The following is a 17176-nucleotide window of genomic DNA, read 5'->3' as shown; positions in this document are numbered from 1 at the left end:
AGCATTCTGCACCACTTATCCCGATGGCGTTAACAAGGGGTTAACACTCACTTGGAAACCATTTGTAGATAGACTGAGAGGGAAAACACGAACTGACAGGTGAAAAATGTTTTGGGATTTGCAGCAACTAAGTGGTTCAATTAGCACCTTTTAAGTCACACACACCATAAATCTTTCATTTTTAAGGGATATGATTAAAGGATCATCATAAGACAAAGACAATCTTGTTCCACCTCTCTGCTTTAATTCTCCCCTCATCACCACCCAACTCTCTACAAAGTCTGAAATCAGAGTGTTCTCCTTGACATTGCAGTACTTGAGCTCCTTTACAATTTAAAGCCTCAAAAGTAACTTTTCGTAGAGAACAATTTGGGGTTGGAACAGACAGAGGGCAGCTCCTTCTCCAGGTAAAGGACACTTTTTACCTAATTGCTCCTTCTGTTAAAATAGAGTAATGGCTGGAAAGAGATGAAGAACAAGTTGTTCTGAGCACATCTACAGCTCCCTCCTCCACGTGGCTTCTCTGGGATCTACAGAGGGTTGGGATGGTACTGCAGATGGTACTGGGGAGGGGCTGATCCTTTTCCCATACCCAACGCAGGCAGTTTAGTTGAAACTTCCAAGACCTTTTATCTTCTCGGGTTCCTGTGAGATGTAATCGTGGGTAACAAACTAAGACTCGGAAATGCATGGGTGAGCAAGATGGAGACCGGGAAAGGAAAGGGCAAAGCGGAGATGGACCAAAAATGCAGCTTACTCAGTCCTCAGGTGAGTTAAGCACAAAAACCCCAGGAGTATATAGAAATGACCTTTTGTAGACAACCTTTGGATGGCTTGCAGCCACGTACAGGGGAAAAATTGAAATGCAGAGGCTATGATGTATGATACAAAATAATACAAAAGATAGATACCTAGGGCTGAGATAATGCATAATTAATAGGGGGTTGTGAAGGTCAGCTTTTATTTTAAATACTACTGGCCATACTCATCAGTTTTCACTTTATTCTTTCGCCCACAAACAGTGCAACGGTTGCACCTGAGGTTTACTTTGCTGTAATTTATGACAGCTTTCTTTCCAAGAGATTAGCTAGGAGAAACTTGCTGAGAAGGTCTCACTGAAAGCTAATTATCCCCTGCTGAAGCACCCTCCTAACCTTGGCATCTGGTCCGGACACACAAAAATCCTGACCCTGTGAAGATTTATGCTCATTTTGTTCAGTGACACGAGTGGGCAGCTCAGTGAGCGCTGTCAGTTGCGCTGATGTTTCTTTCATGAGCCAACGTTTTTATGGCTGAAATGTCTCAAATCCACGATGAAGTTACCAGGTGTCAACTGGTCCTCTGGCAGTGAGTGAAACGGACTTAAAGCTTTTAATAAGGCACAAACTACTTGTGGGCTGACCTGCTTTTGAGTGCCAAATGCTTCAGATCCTGTCTAATGCCATGAGTGAACTAGTGCCCAGTAATTTTAGGACAAAAATGCCTTTAAAGGAGTGATCTGTTACTGCAAGGACCATCCCTGTGGCCAACAACACTAACCAAATACTTCAGAGACATACAGAATTAGAGCATCATAGCAAATATTAAAACCAGATTTTTTTTTTTCCTAATCAATCCAAAGAAAGTCTCTCGTGGGGTTAAGAGAGAAATACTTTTAAAGAATAACACCCCCTTAATCTTACAGCAAAATAAGGCAGTTACCCTTAAAGCTGGAATTAATGGAAGTTGGAGGTGTATTTTCTAGTAACTTGTTTTCTGCAGCAGAAATATAGATGCCCAGCAACCGTTCTTGAAGTTTTTCGGCATAAACAGAGATCATACCTCCCCAAATAGCCCACTAAGCTGAAAAACACCACACGGAGTTTTTGCTTAATTTAAGCTTAATAGTGGGGACTGAATGACACTTTAAAAATTGACAGTAATATGCCTGCAAACTGCTATTAGGCTAGAGCAAATCATGCATTTGATTTATTGACACCAAAAAATGAGAACAATAAAATACTAGCAGCCTCCTATTTAAAAAAAAAAAACAAAACCAACCACCAAGCTTTTACTGCAGTTGACTAAAGAGATGCAGCCGATTTGGGCGGCTTGTGGTAACATCTATCACCAAAGTACAGATGCTGCAAACACACACAGTGGTGAGCATGCAGAATATTAAACACGCTTTTCAAAGGCGTGTTTACCTAGCCACGCTTGCACATCACCTACTATGGATTAATGAGGCCTAAACCAATTTCTTTTACCTGGAACACTAGCCCTCTTTTTTCTTTTCTTTTCTCCCCTCCTTTCCTTGCTGCAATCTATGGCAAAGCAACCATTCTGCCTGCTGGATAAATCACAGGAGAGCTGTGCTTGCTGTTCATCCCACTCTGGTCCTCTCCCACTTCCCCTGCTCAGAGGGAGCTACAGATTACTGCCTGCCATAGCTGGGACACAGCAAATCATAATTAGCTCACACGGTGCTGTTTATAGCTCCTGCACAATGCCAGGATTTGTTTCTTGTGCTGAAGCTATGAATCTGTAAATGGGATTTTTATGAGGATTTATGTGTCATCTTGTGTTTTTCTTGGAAGCTTCTGCCTCTGTCGTTCCCGGGGGATGCGACGCGCGTTTACCAGAAAACTGACACACCAACTTCCTTCCCCATTCTTAAAAATAAAGATCAGAAAAAACTCAGCAGACGACGAAAAAGGAACGCATTTCAGAAGCAGGTGGGTGTACAGAGGGGGTGGGAAAAGAGGAAGAGCAGCTCGGGTACAGCCAGTGCCAGGGCTCTGCTCCAAGTAGGCCTACAATCCATCACCACTCGGTGAGACCCAAGCTTGCAGTGGGCACCCACGCTGGCAGGGCTGGTGCCAGCCTCGACCAGGGCTGCCCTTCTCCTCCCTCCTTCCTCCCTTCCCATTTTCCTTTGCCTTCCCCTTCCCCGCTGCTCCAGGACAGCAGGCCTGGCACCAGGCCGAGCTAGGCCTTGCCCCTGCTGTCACTTGTCAGCTCGATGAAAGCCCGCCTGAGCCGCTGCTCCCCCAAAGCTGAGTCACCGGTGTTAAGCTAATGATTTATGCTCCAGCATCATCGCCTCGAACAAGGTTAACCAGGATCGATTTAGGGTGAGCTTCCCATGACGTGGGTTTGGAGAATGAAACCGCCTGCAGACAGACAGCCCTGGTGCAGCGCATGGAGGGAAGGGACGTTACAAGCTGTGCTGAGCGCCTGCAGCTGGCTGCAAGATCACCTTTATACCAGAGGCTTTTTTTGTTGTTGTTTTTTTAAACGGCCTCCCAAAACCAGCTGGGACACAAAGCTTCCTACAAAGGCAGTCCCATAGGAGATGTACTTTTCCATGGCAGCACCATGACGGAGCCTCCAAACCCACCCAAGTGGACAAGAGAGGTGCCACCCACACAGCGCTGCAGAGATATGTTTGTCCCTGGTAATAGAAAGGCATTAGTAAGGAGCTAGAATAAGCCTTTGGAAGATGCTGTATTTCCACCCAAATTAAGATGAAACAGCCTTAAGCCAAGGCTTTTTTTTTTTTCTTACTATAATGCAGGCACAATTTCAGCATACTGCAATATTCTGTAATGAGATTACAGTCTTCCTTCCTATATAACTTCTCCCTCAAGCTACATCACTTCAGAATAGCAAATTATTATACTGTTTTACACTGTGACAGAGAGCCCCAGGACCAGTGACTGGCAGCACAGCTAATGGATATAGCAAGGATGCATTTGACTGACAGCCTAACTTTATTTGTCAAAACCAAAAGCACCCACATGCTGAAGGAAGGTTGATATTATGTGAAGGTGCCAATGGAAAAAAAAAGAAAAAGAGCATTTCTTGGGAGGAATGAGAGAAACTAGGGCAGGCAAATGAATGAAGAGGACCTTGTCCATCTCCGCTGAGGCAGAGTGTCAGAGGACAACACATTTGCATCGTCACGTATATATATCAACGTATACATGCATGAGATTTGAGAAAGAGAAGAAATGCTGAATGCAAGCAGTGTCTTGTCTGGAGCACAAAGCTGACAAGAGTAACATCAGTGAATGTGCTAATGCAGCTCTCCTCACCAGCAGCTGCCAGGGAAGGGAGAACAAACAATTACCTAATGCCTGGCAGGACTGTCGGGGCAGATTCCTATCAAATGTGAAGCACTAAGTTGGGAAGTAGACTCGGACAGCAAAATACCAAATTCGCATTACTTTCCCCCTCCTAATTAAGGCAAGAGGTATTAATCAGCTGCTAGATTGTTCTCCTATTACTCCACTCTTCTCTTCAGAATAATGAAGCTGAACAGCGTGAACTCTGCTAGGACTCGGTCAAAAAAGCTGAGCATTTCACAAGTCCAAAAAACATAAGCTCCATCAGCAGTATGGCTTATCAATACAGGTTCCTCTCATAGTCTTTATATTCAGCTCCTCGCAGGCGATAAATCAGGGTGGGAAAAGACAGCTGAATGATACTGATACAAATATCAACGCTATGAAGAGGAGAGGGGTAAGAGAATGAAGAAGAAATCCACTAGTTGATTATGAAGGGATCGTTCCAAACCAACAGGTGCATTCACATAAACAAGCATCATACAAACACACAGCTGCACAGGGAGAGTGCCTATTATATTTGTATGCTGCCTAGCCCACAATGCACACATTCACCCAGCAATGCTCGTGTTAGAAAGTCTTGAAAGCCAGCCCCTGAGCAGTTGCATTTACATCTTCTCCTTCAGAGAACAGTCACACACACACACACAATAATCACCGTAAGTGACAGAACGGTGACTGATCCATTTCACAAAATGTATTAACTACAAAACCACCACTTTCGGCTACTGGCTTGCAAACGTTATTATTTTTGTCGAACAGCATTTTGTTAGAGCAGGAATGGGACTGTTATCGAAAACAAATCTGTTGCTCACACTCTTGTAAGGTGCTTTACTGTTTTCAAAATGCAGAGTACTGAATCAAAGCAAATGAGTTCAACAGACGCTGAAGGCTTCTATTAAGGTACTGAATTGATTTGATTGCCTCCATTATTTACTTTTGAACTTCAACAGAATTTCTGAATTAGGATTTTTTAAGTTACGTTAGCTGGATTCTTTTGATAGAAGTTGTGAGACAGTCCATACTTTTCTTTTTTGGCTTAAGTCACCTCTAAATATTACAAAATAAACACTGACAGTAACAACAGAAGTACAAAAATCAAGCAAGATCTTTCCCCAAGAGCTCAATATTCTGAGGTCCATCAGGCAAATATAAATTCATAGGCAGAAGGTGCAAATGAGGCATGTTTCCTGAGGACCAATAACCTCTTGCTGCGACAGAGAGAATCTCATCAACGAAGAGAAGAGTGCAAATGAACTGGTGGCTGTTGTAAAGAATTGGGGACAAAAGTTATCTATATATGCTCTGATATTACCTGTAGATCCACAACTCAGGTTTTACTCTCGTTTTACACAAGTGGACATCCAGCAGCATTTGCAAGGAACATGAAGGCTGTTCACTACCATAAGCCACTTTCTCTGAATACTTGGGCCTGGCATACCCTAGCAGGAGTGCTTTGTGCCACGTGGTCCCACCCAGAACACAAAGCAAGCTCTCTGCCAGCTCCTGCTTTCCACCCGTCCCCTCCCAGCCAAGTATTACCCACGGTGGATAAGGAAAGAAAAACAACAACAAAAAAACAACACGTAAGCAAGCTAACGGAAAAGGCAGCCTGAGTGTAAATGCAAAGTGAATGCCTACCTGATTTTGGAATTACAGGTCATTTCATTCTCAGGGTAGTGAATATCCACTGCATCCTGAATGACTGTACCATATTCATAGACTTTAATCTTCTTCGTCACCCCGGCGATGGCGAAGTAGTCACAGTCCCGGTCAAACTCAATACTAGGAAAGAAAAGCACAGATTGAGAACCATGCAACACGACACACATTCGGATGATAAAATACCTGGCTGGTAAGTACATTTCAGTACAGCAGAGCAGGTAATCATCCTTCTGAAGACTGCAGTTAGTACATACCCTACACAGAACACCATATAGGGTCTGGCACCAACAGAGTTCTTGTTCTCAGGCACCATTTTCTAATCATCCTGTCCAAGCACATCCACTTTTCAATTTACAAAATGAACTCGTGTTCAGAAGGTCTAACCGCTTTCAGTTCAACTACTCCAGACACATTACAAGGTACCCAAACATCACAGCTGATGGCTCACCCTGGAAACTTGCTTTACATTCAACTGCACGGTCTACAAACAAGATGCTGCGGGATGCCTGCCCATTGATTTCTTGTGGATGCATTGCTCCATCCTTCAGCCCTTCTATACAGCAGTTTGGTGAACTCTTAAGTGTTAATGCAGAGCAAATCAGTACTTCTGTTCCTTAAGCAACAATAGAGGGTTGAGACGTATATCATCAATACTGTAAAACACACGCACGCTATGACTTCCACTTAGGGTTGCTCTTGGAAACAGAGGCACTTATTTTCCTGAACTGCAGGGCAAGTTTGTAATAGATATCAACAAAGCAGCAAGTAAAAGCAGTCACCTTATAACAAAGTTAAGCTGCAAATGAGAAAAGCCTGCGGTTGTACATGACATACATCTGAGAGAAAGGCAGGCAACAGGGTATACACAGCTCAATTCATTGCTATTTCCACAGTTTGGAAGGGCTTGAGAGAAATCTACTTAACATCCAGCAGACAGAGAAGTAAATCTGTCTAGAAGTAGCTCCTTACCAGCCTGTAGCCCACATCACACAAAGTGTGGCAGGACGGATGTGTGCAGACACCTACCTAGTTTCAGGAACATCACCGTCAGCGAGACAAAAGTTAGGTAGTACTCCCAGAAAGAAGCTGGAGGCAGCATTTGCCCTCAGTCTCTATGTTGCTACAACGAGTCACCAGATCTCCTCAAGTCTCCTGTCTGCGCAATCTTCTATTGCTTCCCATTCAGTAATTAATTTCAATCTCCGCTGTCCCTATCAGAATCTCTTAAGAAGCGTTTGTGAGCCAGACAGCACATTCTGACTGACAGCAGAGAGCACCTAGTTTATGCTGAGCGGATTTCACACTCATATAGTTTGAAAAATCCTGAGCAGGGGTACTTACGGTACCTTTCTACAGCCAGAAAGTGACAAACCAATTACAAGAGAAGAGGTCTCTTCAGGCGGCACTCGCAGCTGCCACAGCTCACGTTTCTTACCCCTCGCCATAGCTGAGCAGTTGAAGGCACTGCACTGCTTTCAAGGGAAGAGAGATTCAAATGCCAGCAGAGTTTTCAAATCCTCGTAGAGGAGAGATATCATCAAGTTATTTTTAAACTATGGAGACGAAGGACTTTTGATATGCCGCCTGACGATATGAAGTAATTCAATGAAGCAGCTTGTAACTTGGCCTTTTAACTCAGGCGCCTCAAATTCCCCAAAGCACTGCAGGAGACAGCTCCTCCACGACTGCTTGCTTGCTAGAGGAGAGATGAGCGAGTCAGGCCGAGCCTACCAAATCACAGGCCCAAAAAAAGGCAAAGAAAAGGAACGTGCTTATGACTGGGGAATAAGGGAATGAAGTGGACACGCATGCATCTATTTATATAAAACAGGAGAGGGAAAGCAAGCAGTAAAGCGGCCAGGCTGCTTCCCAAATCTCCCCAAGCCTCATCTCCTTCTGTACAGCCAGGGCAAAAGCACTGTTCTGGACTTGTCTTGTCAGCTCACTCTGCTCCATGTGAGAATTTTACAATCGAAAGTGCACGTAACAAAGGAACGGATTTACTTGCACCACTGTCTTAATTGAACCACGGTCTCAGCTCCTGCTTGCTGCCCCGTGGATTCAGGTAGAGCACAACTAAACTGATGGCAGCAATTCATCTGCCTGGACCCAATTTATACCTTCAGCCTTCTGCTACTGCAGAAAAAATCATTTATTACAACGTCTGGTAAAAAGCCAAGTTACTGGAACAGAACACTGTCTCACCTGGGGTAGGTTTCCTTCTCTAGCATTAATTCAATTTTTTTTAATTAAAAGATATACATAGCAAATGAGCATCTCGATACGTCTGTAAAAGTTAGCACACAATTAAAAAAATTAATAAGAGGCAGCAACCAACGAACCAGACTGTCAGACCTGCGACCTTCCAACAGCATCAAAGTCACTGCGGGGAGAAAAGTGATGCAGAAATGAAGCACCACCTGCACAGATGTTTGGTGGCTGCGAGGAAGGCAGGCAAACCCAACACAGCAAAGCTAACGGCGTCGGATCTTGCCCTCCGCAACCTACGTGCTCTGTGGGTAGAAGCAGCGTTCCAGCTTTCTGCCAGTCAGCTTTTAGTAAGCGATTGGCAAAGAAAAATATCAGCAATCTCAGTAACTAATGGAGCAGATTATTCGCTACGCAAAATTATTGCTAATATTTGCAGAGCTCCGCTTCCCCCCGTGCTAATCAGGATTAGGACAAACAGCCCCATGTGCACGGTAGCAGTCATTCCCACACTTTTTTTCCTCCAAGACTTCTAAACATGGTTAGTATTAAGCAAGGCTCATTTGCACTTAACTAGCTCGCTGGTATTCCAGTCACTTACTGTCTGAAGTCTTTTTGTTTCAATATAAGCTCTGCCTTGCGCGCATGTTTTCTTTATGAAAATTCACAAGAGAACTCAGTTTCACATATTGCCAAAAGACACAATGGGGCTAGCTCCGAAAAAAACAACAGCCTGCTTTTCAGGTGACACATTTCTATAGCCGAATTTACATCAATAAATCAAGTATTAGCCATTAGTACAACAATAACACGCCATCGGGTAATAGGAAATAACCATCATTTTTGTCAAAAGAGGCCATCACTCAACAGAGCAAGCAGCCAGAGCACAGCACACGCAGCAGTTAGCATCTGCTTCATGTGCAGCGAGAGGCCACCAGCGAGCCAGCACAAGGCAGGAAGCGCTCGTGTGCTGGATGTTAATGTCCTCCTGAAAGAAGAGCCGTGGGTTTTGGCAGCACTGCTTGATGGAGACCTAACATGGGACCAACGATGAACGATTCCAGTGCAGTGCTGGAGAGCGCCGAGGGAACAGCAGCACTGGGGCTACAAACCTACCTCAACCCTAGCTGGAAGCAGCTACCTCCACAGATGGGAGACTGTCCTCTAGACCCACAGCACCAGAAGCAGCCCCACACTGGCCAAAAAGATGGCTACTTTCTGCTCTGCATGAGCATGCTTAATCTAACGTACAACCGTCTGAAAAGGAAGGAAGGAAGCGTGAGATGTCACAGCATAGGTAATGAGAAGACAACTCGGGTGACTGCTACAAGTGAGACATGAAGGTCTGCAACATTTGGTTCTTACGAATGCTGTATTGTTTTCTTAATTTGTCCCCCCTAGGAAGGAAGATCCCACAGTTTGCTTTTGCTAACGAGTTCGGGTGGTGGCAGAGTATTAAAATAAAGCTTCAAAAACCATTACAAGGACGACACCAAGAACACGAGAAACGAAGATCAGCACAAGTGTGGGTTTTTTATTACAATTTTCAATATTTAAGGAAGCAGCACTGGAGGTAAGCCACATTTACAGCATCTCGAAGGGGGACTCGTCCATTGAAGTCCCCTTTTGGATGGGCAGTGATCCCCGCTGCTCACATTTGTGCTCATTAGGAACCATTAACAATCATCTTTTCTCCCCCACTTAAAAGAGCACTTTAAAACTCCTTATTTCCGACAAATGACAACTATCTGAATTTTTGTAAGGGATCTTTTGGGGATGCAAGAACTCCTGGGTTTTTCAGAAAGGATTTATCAATGTGCAACAGAATTTGCTTATAAAAAAAATCAAATTCAAAGTAAGTGATTGCTTTCTTCTAGGGAAAACAGAAGAGACATTTCCAATTCCCAAATCACTGTTTTCTCTTTCCTAAGAAGTTAAGCGACCGGCATCTTCTGGAAATGCCACTAACAGTAGAAAGCAAATGCACTCTCTCAAGAGTTCTTGTTTCTCTGCTGCTTTTCTTTATTCTCAATCTCTGAGATTATAAATCACCTTCTTCATTTTAATTCTAAAGCCAACGACCTTGGAGAGCACTTGCAGCTAACAAATGGAATTATGAAATAAATTGCTTCTGAAACACGTCTTGGACCTTGGCTTGTATTGAGGGTAGACCTATGGGGATAACAGTGAAGAATGAGTATTCCCCGTTTTTAGCACTGCATAAAGCCTTGCTAGATTTGCATCCTGACGGTGCCTGCAGTTGTGTTCCCAACATCCCTGGACGATGCACCGGAGTTAGAGAACGCATACAGATGGGCAATTGGAGAGATGAAAGAGATGGAGCAGCTCCCTTACAAGGGAGCACCAGAAAGGCTGAGCCCTCCCGTTGCAACCTTTGTTAACAGAAGGTTGAGGGAGGGGACGAGCGGGGTTTACAAAGCCTCAGCAAAACAAAGCAACAGCAAAAGCGGTGGTGAACCACTTCATGATAGAAGTGGAAAGCACTCCGCCAGAAGACTGATTTGGAACAGATGAAGGTTTATCCTGGGTGGTTTTTTTCCCCCTCTACTTTAAAACAGACACGACACCCAACCCCTGCTGCTGCACGGCATGATGGTGGCAAAGGGAACCTGACGCTGGTAATCCCTGAATACCGTACACATCCACACTCTACAATCACTACTACAACTGTAAGTCCTGGCTCGGTAACAGAATCTGAGACTGCAGGAGTTGTCATTTACAGAAGGCATACAGCTCAGTCCCTCCCCATGGGACTATAAATAGTTTTCTGACTGAATGTACCAAATCCTTTCAATTTTACTTCTACCTAATATGGTGCTGTTTCTATTTCTACATCTCCAGTCCCACATTCGACAGCAATCTGGATAACTGCTCTCCATTTTGGGGGGACGTTAACTGGTGGGAGGTAGGAAGGAGCAGCAGTATTTGCTTTCAGTCTCTCACTTAGTGCTTCCACTCCCCAGCCTCTGAAGGATATCCTGTCCCTAAGCCTATTGTTTGGAACCTCTTTGCCCATTTCCAGCATGTTTTGAAACACTGAAGTCAAAAGATTAGAAATTTAAGTTACAATCCAACATCACAAGCAGCCCCGCAGACTGTTTGGCACCTGGGACCAATACAGAAATTGGTATTAATATCACATTCCTTAGGGACTGTTTTTTATGGCAGACTTTTATTTTAAGGCAATGCAATTAGTGTCACTGAGCGTGCACTAGCATACTAATTTGTAGTTGTTAAAAACACAGCTATGTTCAGGCAGTGCTCAGATTTTGCACTCCATCACCTCAAAGATGAAGTTTGGTCACATAAAAAAACCAAAAATTACTGAGACAAAGCAATCAAGTTTCCGTATCAAAAACGGTTATGCTAAAGCTGCGCATAAGTGGAATTATTTTCTATTTTTTAATTATAAAGCAACAATTGCATCAGTGACTCCTTGCCGTCCCTAAATCCTTAGCCTGTGCCACAGGAATACACACAGACCACCCTCGGTTGAACATTCTGCCCTATTCAAACTGCTGTACTGCAAAGGGTGTTTTCCAAATATAAACTGAGCAAGTACAGTGCGACTTCAGACAGGTTACTGCAGCCCCAAGATCGTAGGAAGGGCCACTTAAAAATAAAACAACCTTTCAATTCTACGGTCTGTTACACAGACAGACAAGTTAACTACATAAATGAGACTCTGCTTAATGGATTCTATCATCAGAAAGCAAACATCTTCATCCTTAAGAATTACATCAACCTGGGTTAGACAGGACCCTAGATTATCAGAACATTAGCTTGATTAGAGGACAAATCTGACAAAGATGTCTCAGCTACCACAATTAAGGCCTCTTAATGGATCAGATTCAAGTCTAACAGAGGTCTGATGAAAAACTAATTTTGGTGGATGAGACATCCCAGAAGACAACCTGTAGGGCACAAAGCTCTAAATATAGTAGTAGAACGGAGACATTTAACCAATTGCAGAGATTAGATTTACTATCTGTACATTTGTTTGCTTCAAGTGGTGACTTGCATGCATCTTCCTCACCTAGTGTCATGTTTGGACAGTGGATTCTGCGGGCTGCTTCTTAAATCTCTTCTTAAATAGGCTATAGACTAACCCAAGCAGATGACAATAAAGGAACATCCATCCCAAAACAGGCCCAAGCAGACAATCAGGACACAAAGATGTTTAAACAGGTGTATGAGCATCAAGTACAGAAGGAGGCCATCATTCAACTGCATCTGCCACTTTCACAGAAAGAGGACACAGAATCACAAAGGCTGGGAAAGACCTCTAAGACCACCAAGTCCAACCCCACCCCCACCGTGCAACAGACCATGTCCCTCAGTGCCACCTCTCCATGGTTCTTGAATGCTCCTGGGGGTGGTATCTGCAACACATCCCTCCTGGGCAGCCTGTGCCAATGCATCACCACTCTTTGAGAGAAGAAATCTTTCCTAATATCCAACCTGAACCTCTTCTGGCACAACTTAAACCTCTTGTCCTATCAAACATGCCCACAACGCCTATGCCAAAGGTCGAGATAATTTGATTTATGTTTTAATTAAACTAAATTAGTTGCGACTTGGAAGCACACTTTGGGGCTTTCGGCATTCCTACTGCTCCATTTAATCTCATTTAGAAAAGGAGTATGGATAAGTTCTGTGGAACATTCAAGTCAAAGTTGAAACCAGAAGGATAATTTCAGTAATATCAGCTGCACGTCTGACCCAGCAGAAAGGAAACTTAAGTGGATAGAAAGAACGGAAAGAGAACATACAGCCCAGCTAATTAAACAAGAGGCTGTCAGCCCACGATAGCCTCTGGTCCCAACAGCCCAAAGGATGAAATTACATGAAAACTGATGCATAAAAATGAACGAGCCAGTAACTTGAGAAAGCCTTCCTATTCCCTGATCGTAACTGTAGTTATCATTTACTTCCCATCCCCACGATCTCCATCACTCAGATCAGTGCTGAAGCTCACTTGGTGCCTGGAGTTATTACTATTCTGTTCACAGCAAATCTGCCAGGAAAACTGGCAGAAATATTGGACTTTGGGATCCCTTTGATACCGTGTATCCTGATTTTCAGGAAAAAAGAAAGCTGAACATCTGTTGTAACTGTTGCACACAGATCTCCATTTTAACCTATGCCTCCTCTAGCAAAGGCAATCTGCTTTACAAAGCCAGAGCTCCTATCCAAAATTAAGTGTATCACTTTCCACAGAGAAATGCCTTTAGATGTTTCTCTCTGCCCAAAGCAAGAGTCTCTGTCCACAAACAGAACAGTACCAAGAACAATGTCAGAAACGCTTGCAAGCTGCAGAACAGCAGGAACTCAGCCTGGAAAAGTCTTAGCTAACACGAGGGCCATGAGCTGCACGCTAGAGGGCTCCCAGTTTTTTATCATTTGACTCTAGCAGCCACAGTCAACTTGCCACAACGGCGTATAAGGTGGATCTGGATCTGAACCAAGGCCATAGATGGAGGAGGATACAGAAAGGCTTCAGGTCCATCTCTGCTGGACTTGCTGGAGTCGAGAGACAATCTCTTCACACCCAGTGAGGAGCAAGAGCAGCAGACCCAGGAGAAGCCCCCTGACACCCTAAGATCAGTACCAGCCGGGCTCAGCAGTCCTGTTACAATGACACCACTCCTCGCTGCTGTAGGAGTACATGGAGGGATCTTGTTGGCCAAAAGCCCAGACTACTGAGTTGTTGGTTACAGCCCATTTTCCCAACAGAAGCACAGAGGATCCCAGGATATTTTGGTTTGATCCCACCTCTTGGAACTCTTTGGGATACACCAGCTGCTGTTTGAACACATCTCAGGCAGCCTCACCTGCCGCTGCTTCTCCTCCACATTTCAAATGTTTTCAAGTAGAGCTCTGCTTAGGAGGAGTCTATTTGCAACAGAGAAATAAGGCACTGGAGTGTCAGTTCTTCAAGTGTTGATTATCTGCTTTTCCCTGTAACTGCTCCCATCAGCTAGGAAACAAACAGGGAAGGACATCACTGTTTACTGAAGTCTGCACTGCACAGAGAAGGTGAGTCCTCAGCTCTGGGCTTCTGTGAAGACATTATAGCACCAATCATGCTGCAGTCACACTCTTCAATATCCTTCTCACAGCCACAGTAGTCTGGAGTTTTATTCTGCTCTGTTTTGAAGAAAGGTACAAAAAGGTACCAGGTTGACTAAGTAATGTAATTAGATCTAGTTTTGGGCCCATTTCATGCTTACAAAAATCCTTTTATGTGTAATGAAATGCCATCAGTTCTAATAGAGGCCACTTAGTAATACTCTCAATTCATACTAAATTGAAATTGAGGAGGTTTGGTAGGTTTTAGTTCCATCTCTCAGTTCCAAAATCAAAACCAACAGGGCTACTTTCATGCTTTTTCATCGCTAGATAAAATAGAATTATTCCTTTTTAAAACCCAACAGGAGAATACGCTACGCTATGAGACAGTGCCTCCTGCAGTAGCTTAACTTCCAAAATCAGGATCCCCTCTGTTCTGAGGGGAAGCAACCTTGAACATAATACCCTCCAAATACAACCCAAAAATCTCTTCTAACTTTGCCTGTAAGACCACGTAGCTAGGAACATTCTATTCTACTAAATAAGTTTCATTCATACATGTATTCAGGGGAACCTAGCTTAATTAGCACTAATGATGAGAAAACCTATGGGGAACTACTGAATTTTGCAAGCAACTGAACATAAAGCGCACTGATAAAAAGCCACTTTGCTGCTAGTGATGCTCTTCTGCATGCTGAAGAGATGACGACAGTCCCAGGGTTTATATGCCAGAAACACAGAAGTACAATGAGCCAAAGCAACTGCAAACAACGACCGTGCAAGTTAATGAGGATTAGATTCAGTTTTTCCAAAAAAACACCATTTTTAAATAAGCTAGGGTAGGCAAACGTTAACTAAAAATTGCCAGCAGTTGAATACAGAATGTTTCTAACGGCGCTCTTTAAAATTGAAGCCGAGTCATTGCTGCTGCAATATCTCAGGTGGCCTATCCGTATTTGAAAAACAGGATCCCCAGTTTTAGCCAGGTTTGCTGGTACACAACAGTGTATTGACGGCTCTGGTGGTAGCACGGCACAGCCTGAGCGTTCCAAAACATCACGGTGGAAGAGGTTTTAGGTCTCCAAACATACTCACCGTTCTGCTTTCAAGCTTGGGAAACGTTTTCAGAAGCCAGCTCGCAGCCTCTTCCCAAGCTGTGTATGATGGAGCAGGTTTGAGGGAGGAAACCTTACCCCACCCCATTGCCTAACTCAGGCCGGTTGGAAGGCTGTCTGTACATCCTACCAGGATAATGCTATGAATGAGGAATAAACTCAATCACTTCTGATAGTGATTGAAATTCCCTCTAAATATAGGGCCATCAAAGGCTTGCAAGCTTCCTTTCAAACCGCATTTATTACAGAGCCAACAAAATTTTGTTTCTTCAAAACAGAGCATCACAGCTGCAACAGATCAGCAAATGCATCTGAAAAGAGCTCAGCGCAGGAAGAGTCCATTAGTACCAGGGCTGTAATCAATGGGGCCCATCTACAGGCTCCAATTCCCCATTTCTCCATCTCGCTGAAGGCACTACTGCCTCCAGCTGACCGCATTGCCAGATTCCCCATGTCTCTGATGAGGAGCTCAGATCAAATCGGCGGCCAGCCCACGCCAGGCACGCAGCCTGCCAAACTATTAACCAGAGCCTCCGAATTCATCAGACTCCATTAGCTCTTCTGCCAGACGCCCTGCAGCAGAGCATCAGGAGGGACAGCTGGAGACAGTAACCTCTTCAGACACCTTGGCTGAATCCAACAGGCAGCGCGAGGCAGGGCACCAGCCTTCATAAATATCGTGTCCGCACGCCACAGATGAGCCGTGTCGAGGAGCCAAAGAACAGGCTGGGACAATTAATTCTGATGGCCCTGCTGCCTGGCGATGATGGAACGAGGTTAAAACGCCATTTGAAACATTTTCAGTCCACCTGCCAAATCTGTTTCAGGAAATTGCTTTGATAGCATTCGGAATCTTTTTTTTTTTTTTTTTTGGTCAGTATTTTGCATGCTGTTCCTTCAGGAAAAGGTTCCTGTTTCAGCTTCACAGAGAGAAACCTGATCTGACTCCCACCATCATTTACATCAAGGTATACACACGCTCATAGATGGCCGTGTAACTACACAAACATCAGTGCCACTTCACAGTGTATTCCACAGAACACCAGGCAGCATATGGATCCAAAGCATCTTTGTCTTACTTTGTAGTTATTAGTACAGCCAGCATTAATAATCATTAGCTCCAGCCTCTTCTCTAAGCGGCGCTGCTGGGGAGTTTTCTCTTTTTCCTTTCCTCCCTCAGAACTATCCAAGCCCACGCCACACATCTCTGCGTGCCAGCCCATCGTTTAACAACCTCACTCCCCTAAGCAAGCAAGGAAGCAAAACAAAAAATCCAAAGGCACACTAATTCTTTTCAGATAATGACCCGCTACCAAAGTGAGGCATTCCCAACAAATCCAGCTAGAAAATTAAAGGGACCACTAATAAACTCCTGAAATTCATGCTCTGTTAATGACAGGCTTTATTTCCTCAAGCAGTCAGCTATGAAACTCACTGCACCGAAACTCAAAAATTAAAGAAAGCTGTAAAACTGGGAACAGGGGAGGCAAGCTCGTGGAACTGCCTTTTACCAGTGCTGTCCTCACTTAAGTTCTGCACATAAGATGCTGAGAAACCACAGCTTTCGTGGTTTGTAAGTCCAATGCCTGAGGTCAAAGCACCTCACTACAGGCTAGTGGTGGCTATTATGCAAATGGGAAGAGAAACAGAAGCATTACAGGAAAGCTTTTTGTCCTATCAGTAAAGGAAGGGTTGATGCAGGGATGCGACATGACTTCCACATGCTACTGGCTGCCTCCCCCAGGTACTCGTCTCAGAAGATGTTCTTGACACTACTGCATTCATTTTCAATTCCTGCAGTTCTACAAAGTTACGCTTTGGGAAGTCCGGTCTCATTAGGGTAAATACTCGTGTTTAAATTAACACTTAAATACACAGGAAGTGAATTTCAGTTTGCGCAGTGGCAGAGCCACCTGAGGACACTGCTTCTTCTTGAAACATAAGGCCAGAGGAAGATGCTCAGCAGGAAGCTGGAAGCAGAACCTGAAG

At 44.2% G+C, this 17176-nt stretch overlaps 1 protein-coding gene across 3 annotated transcripts in view; it reads right to left on the bottom strand.

Annotated features, from left to right (window-relative positions):
- RFWD2 (ring finger and WD repeat domain 2) overlaps positions 1–17176 on the bottom strand; it is a 128322-nt gene that overhangs the window by 66750 nt on the left and 44396 nt on the right. For all 3 annotated transcript variants that reach the window (XR_002440969.1, XM_021403995.1, XM_021403996.1), the window contains exon 12: positions 5748–5891. Coding sequence is in view for 2 of the 3 variants with exons in the window: in XM_021403995.1 (XP_021259670.1) it covers positions 5748–5891 (144 nt within the window). In the remaining variant the exon portion in view is untranslated. The remainder of the gene's footprint in view (positions 1–5747; positions 5892–17176) is intronic.

The sequence above is a fragment of the Numida meleagris genome, chromosome 7 (assembly GCF_002078875.1).
Source record: "Numida meleagris isolate 19003 breed g44 Domestic line chromosome 7, NumMel1.0, whole genome shotgun sequence".
In the NCBI taxonomy this organism is placed as follows: Eukaryota; Metazoa; Chordata; class Aves; order Galliformes; family Numididae; genus Numida; species Numida meleagris.
The sequence above is the reverse complement of the archived record's forward strand: the minus strand, read 5'-3'. Positions and strand labels throughout refer to the sequence as shown.